Source organism: Engystomops pustulosus, chromosome 4 (genome assembly GCF_040894005.1).
Source record: "Engystomops pustulosus chromosome 4, aEngPut4.maternal, whole genome shotgun sequence".
In the NCBI taxonomy this organism is placed as follows: Eukaryota; Metazoa; Chordata; class Amphibia; order Anura; family Leptodactylidae; genus Engystomops; species Engystomops pustulosus.
In genome coordinates, this window is record NC_092414.1 from 79,562,942 (window position 1) to 79,575,982 (window position 13,041).

At 41.0% G+C, this 13,041-nt stretch overlaps 1 protein-coding gene across 3 annotated transcripts in view; it reads left to right on the forward strand.

Moving 5' to 3' along the window:
* Positions 1 to 13,041, forward strand: part of LOC140126705 (dynein axonemal heavy chain 3-like) — an 883,215-nt gene that overhangs the window by 766,843 nt on the left and 103,331 nt on the right. For all 3 annotated transcript variants that reach the window (XM_072146467.1, XM_072146468.1, XM_072146466.1), the window contains exon 66: positions 7,400 to 7,658. In XM_072146467.1, the coding sequence (XP_072002568.1) occupies positions 7,400 to 7,658 (259 nt within the window). The remainder of the gene's footprint in view (positions 1 to 7,399; positions 7,659 to 13,041) is intronic.

The window sequence follows — 13,041 nt, forward strand, 5'->3', positions numbered from 1 at the left end:
CACATACAGGCACTCAATCTATTCAATTTTTCTGGAGGGCCACCTACCTGCTTCTCTGGTTTGAAAATTTTTTTGGACTGCCACATACAGGCACTCAATCTATTCCATTTTACTGGAGGGCCACCTACCTGCTCCTCTGGTTTGAAAATTTTTTGGGACTGCCACATACAGGCACTATCCAAATTAAATTGTCTCCATAGCAGCCTCCACACGTTGTCTCCATTGCTACCTCCAAAAGTCGTCCATATAGCTGCCTCCATACATCGTCCCTTTATCAAACGAGGTGTGTCAGGCAGAAATTTGGGTTGTTTTCATGGATTCCACATCAAAGTTGTTAACTTTGTCGCCACCCTGCTGTGTTATCCACAAAATATACTGGCAAACTTTTATCATTTACCAATATTATTTCAGCGCTTCTTGCGCATCTGTTTACATTCCCCTCACCCGGCATATCCTAAACTTATAAGAACGCTACTACACTTGATCTTATACAAAAGGTTCTTAGAAGTGCTGTTTGGGGAGTAGCCTAGAGACAGGGGCTTGGATTGGCGAAAGCTCGCCTGGCAGCGGAGCGCCAGCTCCATGCGCATCATGCGCTTCTTGCGCATCTGTTTACATTCCCCTCACCCGCCATATCCCAAACTTATAAGAACGCTACTACACTTGATCTTATACAAAAGGTTCTTAGAAGTGCTGTTTGGGGAGTAGCCTAGAGACAGGGGCTTGGATTGGCGAAAGCTCGCCTGGCAGCGGAGCGCCAGCTCCATGCCAAGATCCAACTAACATAGTTTTAACTGCAGCACCTTTAATCTACTACTAGTTCACTGCCTCCATACATGGTCCCCTTATCAAACGAGCTGTGTCAGGCAGAATTTTGGGTTGTTTTCATGGCTTCCATGTTAACTTTGTCGCCACCATGCTGTGTAATCCACAAAATATACTGGCAAACTTTTATCATGTACCGATATTATTTGAGCGCTTCTTGCTCACCTCCTTTGGTTCCTCTCTGCCACCCATTGGTTTGAAGCCTGAGTCCATTTAGGGTATGTCGCCATGCCACTCTCTAGCCTGCTGCCGCTGCCTCTGCATGCCGTCCCCTATAGTGTCAGGGTCAATTATTGCATGTTTTAGATGCTATCTAGCTTCATTCTGTCACTCTGTCATGGCCATGCTGTTGCCCATAATTTTGGCATAATGGTGCGATTATGCAGCCTCAGAGGCATCCATGCATGCTGCCCCTGCTGTTTCCTGTCCATTTCCGTGGTGTTTCCATCCTTTTCTGAGGTTCCCAGGTGTTTGGCCAAGCTTCCCTGTGCAGAGCCTTGGTCCCCTTGAAAAATGCTCGAGTCTCCCATTGACTTCAATGGGGTTCGTTATTCGAGACGAGCACTCGAGCATCGGGAAAAGTTCGTCTCGAATAACGAGTACCCGAGCATTTTAGTGCTCGCTCATCTCTAATGTTGACGAATAATTTCATTTTTGGCCATGAACGACATTCACCATTATTTCAATAGTGTAAAATGATCTTCCTTAACACTTTTGTCTTACTCACATTTACTTTAACAAACTTTCCAAAGATTTCCTTTCTGCCCATAAAAGTAATCATTACATTAATTGGTGTTCAGTCCCCAATTGCATCAGTTCTATCTCTGAAACACATGAACACAGCAATATGTTTAGTTGTGTTGCAGAAGATCCCACTTCTGTGTTGAGATGTTTGCTAGAAAACACAATTACACTATAAGTATAACCTCAAAGACTTATCTTGTAGAGGGGATTATGAGGCATATAAAAATGACATTGGATGCATTACTGGGGGCTTGTACGCCAGAAAACTGCCATAAATCTACCCCAATATCTACAACTCCCTTTATTATTAATATGTATATATATTACATATAACAGTACTCTCATATACCCTCAATATTCCTACACTTTCTGATGGAATATTTTACAAAGTTTGAAATAATTTGTCATTTTTGACATCATGCTCTTAATGACTTTGTGTTAAAAAAACATGCACAAAATAATAAATCAGCCTTGACATTTAACAGAAAGAAATCTGTGAGCCCACGTTTGCCATTTTCCATTTTACTTCTGCTGTTGCCTGTTGCCAGGGCTGCTTTTACAGGGTCGAAGCAGCCTCCCAATATCATCTTCCTGCTTTACTTACCAATAACTACTGAAAAGGCTGAACAAATTTTCTTGTGTTTTCAAGCGTAAAAAAGTCTAATGAGAGAAATTGTTCCCATGGACACTGTCTCTTCAGTGCCAGTCTTTCCTGAATCTAAAAGGGGAAGTTTTACAATGTGACAAATGTTGTTTCTCCTTGGTTTAAAATAAAAGCCTATTGTTTCCCTGATGTGATTAAACTAAGGAAAAGTATAATTAAAAAATATATTTTTCAATCGCCTTGGCATTTTACATTTTTATGTTTCTTTTGTGTCATCTTAGAACAACCTCACTGTTCTCATAAAACATTTGTTTGTAAACATGAGGCATAAATACCACTATATATAGAGCTAAGATGGTAACATAACAGCCAAAACAGATTGTATTTGGCATTTGTCTATAGTATTGTAAAGCTCTTTTACATTAAATGTTTTTTAAGCATCTATTTAACAAGTTTCCAACCTAATTCAGCAAACGGAAGTGAAAGTTGAATGAAAATGTACTATTATACTATTAAAGGGGTATTCTCGTCTGGGCTTTCACATTCAGTTTCATTAATCAGCCATAGATAAACATTTCTTCAATTAAATGTTATTAAAAAAAAGTTCCTGTGTGAAGATAATTTCTCATAAATGTAGTCATATGGTCCCTTAGAAACAATACTGTGTCCTTGGATACGACCACCTCTGCTGGAATGATTGAACAAGGAAATAAAAAGTTTCTGAATAATAAAAGTCAGAGGAGTTATTGCATGTCCCACAGCTATCCTGTAGTAATGAACGCTGAATCCATGTGGTCAGGCAGGGCTCAATAGTGCATGTCCGGCCACCCCTGCCAAAATGTAAGGTGGTCCTATCCGAGGAAGCTATCTTGTTTCTAAGGGTCAACATGGCTACATTTATGAGAAATTATCTTCACACAGGAACATTTTTTTTAATAACATCCAATTGAAGAAATGATTACATATGGCAAATGAATTTAATTCAATGGGAATTCCCAGATGGGAATACCCCTTTAATGTTTACTTTTTACATTATTCACTCTTTGTTTTATTGCAGTCATTGCTGCAATATTTTTGGTAATTTATTAAACAAGGAAAATTTAAATATCACATGGTCATAAGCATTCAGACCCTTTTATCAGTATTGAGTAGAATGAGCTTTTGAGCTAGTACAGCCATGAGTCTTCTTGGGAATGATGCAACAAATTTTTCACATGTGGATTTGGGGATCCTCTGCCATTCTTCCTTGCAGATCCTCTCCAGTTCCCTCAGGTTGGATGGTAAATGTTGGTGGAAGCCATTTTGAAATCTCTCCAGAGATGCTCAATTGAATTTAGGTCAGGGCTCTGGCTGGGCCAGTCAAGAATGGTCACAGAGTTGTTTTGAAGCCACTGCTTTGTGTTTTTAGCTGTGTTCTTAGGGTCATTGCCTTGTTGAAAAGTGAACCTATGGCCCAGTCTGAGGTTCAGAGAACTTTGGAAGAGGTTTCATCCAGGATATCTCTGTACTTGGCTGTAATCATCTCTACTTGAATTGCAATTAGTTGTCCTATCCCTGCAGCTGAGAAATGCCACCATAGTATGATGCTGCCACCACCATGTGTCACTGTTGGGATTGTATTTGGCAGGTGACTGGTTTTCTCCACACATACCACTTAGAATTAACACCCAAGAGTTCAATCTTCAATTTGTCAGACCAAAGAATCTTATTTCTTATAGTCTAGGACAGGGTCGTTGCTAGGGTGGTAAAAGATCCAGGGCACGGGCCCCAATGCATGTGTATCGCACTTTCAGTAATGTTCACTCCTCTACATAACCCCCTCACATTTGGTTGTGCTAACAACAACTTTACTGATGGTATATATATCTACAGAAAACAAAGGAGAAATCCCTATTTGTTACATCCAGTGCCTGCAGGTGACGTGGCCTCTATCTTCTCCATTAGACACTGCATCACCATGTCTCCTCTTCAGCCACATTTCCTTCCTGTGGAGTTCACCATACAGACATCTTATGTTCTTGATTGGCCCTACATCTATTTTCTAGACACTGTTATCCTGCTGCTACCCCTAAAACTCTCCCCAAAATACTGTAAGGCTGCGTTCACACATTTGCCTTTCATTTAAACAATACAAGACACCAAGTACTCGTTAGAGATTATCTGCGTTTTACTGAAAACATGTATGTGATACATAATGTTCTCCCACAGCCCCCCAGTAGTGTCCTCACACAGTTACCCCAAGTAATATCCTTACATAGCCCCCAGTAATGTCCTCACAATGCCCCCCAGTAGTGTACCCACACAGTGCCCCAGTAATGTCCTCATAGAGCCCCCAGCAATGTCCTGACACAGCCCCCCAGTAATGTCCTCACATAGTTACCCCCAATAATGTCTTAACATACCCCCCTTTAATATCCTGTATGCACGCTTCCATATGTTTTGCACTGAGGAAAGGCTTCCTTCAGCACACTCAGCATACTACAGGGGGCTGGCTGGCTATATACTACTGGGGGATTGCTGGCTATATATTGGGAGGCTGTGACCAATGCATTTCCCACCCTCGGCTTATACTCGTGTCAATAGGTTTTCCTTTTTCTTTTTGGTGGTAAAATTAGGGGCCTCAGCTTATACTCGTGTATATATGGTATATATTGGATTTTATTGTTAGTTTTTTAATGATATTCTGCTTATGATAACATGTACTTAAGATTAAAGTGTTATGTTTACCATACACTATTTTCCAAATACATTGTTAGAGGTAAGGTGAATACTGAACTTGGTGCTCTAGATATTTGTCTTTCTAATACATACAGTTTTAAACTAATACACAGGCATTTATACATTCTTACACTCATACACATTTATATACCTATATATATATATATACACATACAGTTCTAAACAGGTACACACACATGTATACACACATGTGCACACATTTATGCACTGATATATACACTTGATATATTATACACTTATATACAAGGAGGAATACATACAAGGAGAGATTTATCATACGCCAAAGCTCATGAGATAAAGGCCATGGGGGATATTTATCAGGACTTCTGAGCACCTCTGGCGCAGAGGCCCTGAAATAATCGCAAATGCTAGCTTATTGCTAGCTTTTGCGATTATTTGCCTCGATCCGCCACCTTCACGCCAGTGGGGCGTGAAGGGGCGTGAAGGGGGGGGCGCGGCTGCGCTTTTTTCTACGTCAGGCCCTGCCTGGCGTAGGATAAATGCTTTGCAGCGGCAGGGCTATCATCCCCCCCCTGTGTCCTGCCGAATACATCAAGGGGCTTAGGCCTCTTGATGCATCTCTCAGACAGCACGGACCCGGGGCAAAAGTACAGCAGGTCTGACCTGGCATAGTTATGTGTAAAAAATTTCTTCACATGACTTTTAAAAGGTACAGAGGCATGCTGCTCTTTGCCCACTCCATGTCCGCATGTTGTGGAGTATCATTGCCGCAATTATATTAGCAAATTCTTGCAGTGTGCAAAAATTTGCAATTATTTCAGTACATCTACTCCAGAATCTTGAATAGAAGCATATAGAAGCATATATACATCATAATATTACACATACAGTATATATACACACCATATGTACACATGTATACAGTATTTACACACCATATACAGACATACAGCATAATCACACATACATGCAGTATATGCAAACCATATGTACTTACCTACAGTATATACAGACATACATACAGTGCCATATACAGACATACAGTATATAAACACACACAGTATATATACACTTGATATATTATACACTTATATACAAGGAGGAATACATACAAGGAGAGATTTATCATACGCCAAAGCTCATGAGATAAAGGCCATGGGGGATATTTATCAGGACTTCTGAGCACCTCTGGCGCAGAGGCCCTGAAATAATCGCAAATGCTAGCTTATTGCTAGCTTTTGCGATTATTTGCCTCGATCCGCCACCTTCACGCCAGTGGGGCGTGAAGGGGCATGAAGGGGGGGGGGCGCGCGGCTGCGTTTTTTTCTACGTCAGGCCCTGCCTGGCGTAGGATAAATGCTTCGCAGCCTCCCGCCCCGATACTTCGAGAGGCAGAAGCCTCTTGATGTATCGGGCTGCGAATTTGCAGCGGCGGGGGCTATCATCCCCCCCTGTGTCCTGCCGAATACATCAAGGGGCTTAGGCCTCTTGATGCATCTCTCAGGCAGCACGGACCTGGGGCAAAAGTACAGCAGGTCTGACCTGGCATAGTTATGTGTAAAAAATTTCTTCACATGACTTTTAAAAGGTACAGAGGCATGCTGCTCTTTGCCCACTCCATGTCCGCATGTTGTGGAGTATCATTGCCGCAATTATATTAGCAAATTCTTGCAGTGAACAAAAATTTGCAATTATTTCAGTACATCTACTCCAGAATCTTGAATAGAAGCATATAGAAGCATATATACATCATAATATTACACATACAGTATATATACACACCATATGTACACATGTATAAAGTATTTACACACCATATACAGACATACAGCATAATCACACATACATACAGTATATACAAACCATATGTACTTACCTACAGGATATACAGACATACATACAGTGCCAAATACAGACATACAGTATATAAACACACACAGTATATATACACACACCTTACACCATATACATGTACAGCATATACACACAATATATACATCATATACACAAACAACAAATGCACATCACATATTCACACACAGCATATACATACATACATACATACATACGTTACCATATACAAACATACAGCAAACATACATTTATAACCTGATACATACATTTGCATGTCAGGCAGTCTTCTTATCCCATTGGGGTAAGTAGACAGCAGAAAGTAGAGATGAGAGATTCCTAGTCTTGCTATCCCTTCTCCCAACATTTCTCATCTATGCTGCGGGCTCAGTTGAGTACTGTTATTTGTACTGTTAAATACATATTCTGCTGTACAATATATATCATAATATTTATATAATCTCCATTCTTTAGAGTGGCAGGATGGATGCTGGGGCCCACTAATACTGCGTGCCCTGTAGCAGCTGCTATGGCTACTACCCCTTAAGTTATGCCCCAGGTCATAATATTTTAACTTCATTATAATGATTTAAACCTCTTATTTTTAGCTATTGCACATGTAAATTTGACTATTACTATAAGATGATGAAGTTATTTCCCCCCTTCGTCTTCTAGTATATATGAGCATGTCTGCCGCTCCCTGTTTGAAAAGCACAAGCTCCTGTTTTCCTTCCTGCTCTGTGTGGGTTTACAGAGGAATAAAGGTTTGATCGACAACAATGAATGGCACTTTCTTCTCACTGGTGGAGTTGCATTAGAGATTCCACAACCCAACCCTGCTCCTATGTGGCTCAAGGACAAATCTTGGGGTGAACTTCTGCGACTGTCTACACTACCACACTTCAAAGGATTAGATGACCACTTCTGCTCAAACGTATGTAAATACAATATTTTTATGTATATTTAATGTTAGAACCCTATGCTATTACATATAATTATCTGTGACACGTACATTTAAAGTATCAATCACTAAAATAGATGGGAGAAAATTGCACTTCTGCTTTGGCATATTTTATTTAATTATTGTGCCAACAGTTGTTGTCTTCTAACCAAGCTGCTTACTTATTGTCCTATAGCCAATCCAAGCCTTGTGCAGATATACTTCTGTCCCTAGTGTCATTAGGTAGCTCTCTCATCTTTCCCATGATGGAGAAGTTGGAGTGTAATTTATTGAGTATGTGGACAGGTGTATTTCATATAGGAAACAAGTTCAAATAGATGCAATTAGTACAGGTAATGAGAAACAGAAACAGAAACAGCCAGACTTCATTATTGTTGAAGGGGATCGAATACTTATCTCATGCAATAAAATGCTAATTCATTATTTAACTATACAGCGCCCCATTAGTGCCCATTTTTTTATGTATCTGGGTAGGATCTTCTTCATACTTGATTTTGATGGTAGATATCCTTTAAGTCATTAACAAATCCCTGTGCACATTCCTGTATTCCACCATACTTTACTGTTGTGTATCTCCCACTCATGTATCCCATAGGCACACCACAGTATAGCAAGGAGTAAAAATTGATATATGCCGTAGTGTGTACTGCAACATCTCCATGTGTAAGGAATATATCTGTGCATAAACTCTAATTTCAAGATGCTTGCTGTGGATACCAAGCATACATTCACAGTAATACAACATATTGAACCATAGCAGAAAAAAATCTTCTGTCTGAGAACATGAAGAAGACTGCACATAGCAGCTATAATTATATGTCCCATGCTGTTAGTTTTTCTAAGCTAAGGTGAAAGTAAATGATTGAACCAGGAATCAGTAGAAGCGCATTGCGTGTGTAAAAATAAGAAGTATGTTTATAAGAACAGATTGGCTAGCCTCCAGTGATTCAAATCTAAATGTCTGCAAGATGTTGTCACTGAAAAGTATTCTGGGTATCTGAAACAATCTGAATATCACTGGAGGTTATTTGTCATAAACCGTGCGCATGCATATGATAACACCATTGAGGATCCGGTGCAGCAGCCTACATCAAGAGGCCCGGAGCGGGGGTCAGTGCAGCATTCTATTTCAACGGCAGGCCCTACCTGGCGTAGAAATAAACGCAGCCAGCGAATTTTCACATTTAAAAATTTGCTGGCTGCAGTGATTGCACAGGTATGGGGACAGAAACCCCCACCAGCCATGCCCACCCACTGGACAGCCACACCCCCTGGACAGCCACACCACCTGGACAGCCACACCCACTCTATGCCCCTTCCCTGGTGTGGAGTTTATTACTTTGTGTGATACTAATAAGCTGTGCACCATGAAGAAACGATACAGGATGGATATTGGAAAATTGTATAATTTTTCATTATATAAACAAAAATATTTATTAATGTGGGAGGGCTTTGCATTGACATTTCATTATATGGTAAAAATTATTAGAGATGAGCTCATATATTGGTTTGTTGGTATGAAATAAACACTATAGCACTGAAGCAAATCTGAATCTTCTCAGATTTATTTTGGTTGAATCTTTTGAAATAATAAAACAGTATTTTATGACAATTTTGCATTTTAGAGGAATACAAAGCAACATCCAGGACAATTGTGGAAGCATTGGTTTGGAGCGATTTAATTTATTATTCTATAGGAACTATTTATTAATCACTGATGTCTTTTTGCAAAATATAAATTACACACGGACCACCTTTCCGTGGGGTTTCCCAATTTTTTCCGTTTTGCAGCGCATTTAACGGGGGATTTTGGCGCCGGCTTTCAAGCAACACAAATCAGGGGGCATGGCCATCGGACAACTCGACTGATTCGGACTGAGCGCAGGATTTAAAATTCAAATTGTGTCGCAAGACATGCACTCATATACACTGGGAAGAAGGCGGTGAACTCCGGCGGACCTGAGCGGGGAAGCGACACATGCAGGATCTCGGGCGCACGATCGCGGCAGACTTCACCCTTTTCGGACAACACACCTCCGAAAAAAAGCCATGATGAGCCATGATAAAGGACGTTTTCTCACTGGAATTCTAGAAGCATGCTAATAAAGAATACAGGCACAGGAAAAAGGACAAAAAAAGATATTGGGGGTCATTTACTAAGGGCCTGAATCACATTTTTATGGCGGGTTACCCAAATTTTTCCGTTTTGCGACGATTTTCCCTGAATTGCCCCGGGATTTTGGCGCATGCGATCGGATTGTGGCGCATCAGCGTGCACGCGACGGAAATCGGGGGTTTGGCCATACGAAAACCAGACGGATTTGGAAAAACCACCGCATTTAAAAAAATAAGTGTCGCTTGACACGCGCTTACCTGCACCCTGGCTTGGTGAACTTCAGTGCATTCCGACGAACTTCAGCGCAGCAGCAACATCTAGTGGACATCAGGTGCAGTACCTTAGTGAATCGCTGGAAGAGCCGAATCCTCAACGGAGAACCCGCTGCTGGATCGCGAATGGACCGGGTAAGTAAATCTGCCCCATTATTTTTGAAAAAAATTCTATTAATTTATGCAATTTTGTTTGCTTAGTTATTTTAAGTGATTACAAGAGTGTCAATTATGGCATTAATCTCTCACTGAGTATTACAATAAATTACCAGGCTGCAATGCACCTTGGGACGTTATCCCTGGACCTTTCCAGTAGTCACCCTTTCACTTTTATACAGGAATCTGGACTTCAATGTGGAGAGTTCAAAATGATCCTACCTTTGTTGGTGGTCCTGGAGTGGATAGCAGATGCCCCAGGTGGATCAGGAGATGCTTGTGTTAAAGGGACCTGTCACCAGGAGACCCATTTTTAGCACTCCCCCAGTCCCCACAGAGCATAGTATAGTACATACGCTGCCAAAGTGTTTTTGTATTAAAAATTGGTTTTATAGAAAAAAAGATATGTTATATTGTACCTTTCATTAGCATGTGCTGTGTGACTAGGCAGTTGCCAATTGGGAGGGGCTGGAAAGGAGCAGTCCCCCCCCCACCCTTGGGGAACAGCTACTCCATATGACCTTTTCAAATATATGAAAACACCCATCATTCAGCTTAGCAACGCCTCCTACTCCTCTATAGCCAATCCCGAGCAAGGGGAGTTATTCATATATTTGAAAAGGTCACATGTTTCCCAAGGGTGGAGGGGAACTGCTCCTTTCCATTTTATAGATATGCCCAATTTTTAATACAAAAATACTTTGGCAGTGTATGTTCTATGCTCTGTGGGGACTGGAGGAGTGCTAAAAATGGGTCTCCTGGTGACAGGTTCCCTTTAAGCACCAGGGTTTAGGAAAACATAATCACAAACAGTTTAACAGTCAGGGACAGGCGGCAACAGACAAAGTCCAGAGAAGTCAGGGGTCAGGGTAGATGGTTAAGGATCAAAGTCAGGTCAATGTGCTCAAACAGATGCTTTAAATATTAGGAAAAGACACACATTATGCCTTAGGCTTCAGTAATTAGCAGCCATTTTTTTCCACTGGGTGAGGATCCAATTTACTCATACTTGTTCAAGAATTTCTTAAAAGTATCTCTTATTATTCACCATCAATTTTTGATAGTTTTTAGCAAAACAGTATAACTCACTGATTTCCTCCTGCAATTTCCTAGTAACCTTCACTCATGCATCTTTAGTTTTTTATTACCCATAGTGGCATGTGCAACCATCTACTCTATTCATTTTGGGGTACAACTACCCATTTCTTGTTAACCGTGGGGGTCTTACAACTGGGAGTTTCACCAAGCTATCCCCTGTCCTGTATTTAAGGGATAACTTTTTTTGATTGGTCAACCACTTGAAGCAAGTATATATAGTAGCACAAAACAAATATATGTACATCCACCTGTTCAGAATCTCTTTTCTATTGAATGCCCAAGCAAAAGCTACTAGCTGTATTCTTAGGGACAGTTACTTTAAAGCCATTTTCATATAGAATTTAAAATTAACCTATATTCCAAAAAGTTATAAAATCACCTGCCAATGTAAAAAAAGATTAAAATGACAGACTTGGCCAAATAATGTGGAACTGATTAAAGAATTATGTTATACTAAAATATTAGAGACAGGACATTTTGCTTGTCGACACATTTGACTTTGACTTGCTGCACAAGAACAAAACTGATGCTCCCTGCAGAGATCCAGAAGGAGTCTTACAGGAAAAAGACCACTTGAAAAAGTGGTCGTTTTCCGAAATCACATTCCAGCTGTTTGATCCACTGTGATGACGGATCATGTCTTGAGAAGTCCAAGAACATTGTTTTAAACAGAGGCCGATCACAGCCTTCTGCGCCAGAGAAGAGGTTTGGAGCTCTCTAATCACATAATTTTGTATGCCTCGTAGGCTCTCATACAGGGAAATCGGAGGGAGGAGGAGAGAAGAAGCACCTTCTTCCTCCCATTCAAATGTAGGAGAACCTGCAAGCACAGCAAGAGGCATACATAATTATGTAATGAGGGAGCTCCAGAGATTTTTTTCTGCCCTCCAGGTTGTGATCAGCCTCTGTATGAAACAGTATGGGGCACATTTACTTACCCGGTCCTGTCGCGCTCCCGTGGTGCATTGTCCGATGAGGATTCGGGTCTGCCACGATTCACTAAGATCGTGCGTCCGAGTTCTTGCATCTGTCGCTTCTGTGCCGAGGTCTGCTGGAGTTCACCTTCTTCCAGGTGCTTGTAAGTGCGTGTCTTGCGACACATTTCTAAATGTTAAATCCCACACATAGTCAGAATCCGTCGGGTTGTCCGATGGCCACGCCCCTCCAATTTCTGTTGCGTGCAAGCCGGCACCAATGCGCCATAATCTGATCATGTCCGCCTAAATCCTGGGGCATTTCGGCGCAAAATGGAAATCGTCGGGAAACTCGACGAAAATGCATCCGGAAGACCCTTAGTAAATGAGCTCCTATGGGGCCCTCCTGGGGCTTCACAAGATATGGTCCGTCATCACAGCTGATCAAACTGCTGGTATGTGACCATGGATGATCCATCATCACGACCAAGGAACTGCCGATATGTGACCTAGGAAAACAATTTTCAAGTGGTTGTTTTCCTTTAAGGGCAATGTTTATTGGTGCAAAAATATACAACAGCTCTCTTGCAGAAAGAAGAATAAAAATTAATAGTATGTAAATGCAATGCCACTTATAGATGTGTTACCTGTGTGTCAATGTACCTATTAGACAACACTTATGAAATATGTCTTTTCTTCCAGCACATCAGCTGTTGAATGACAGGTTTCTCTCCATGGGTACACCAATAGCAAGAAATCTCTAAATGAGATATCTTGCAACCAATCCAAAGAAGTTACAG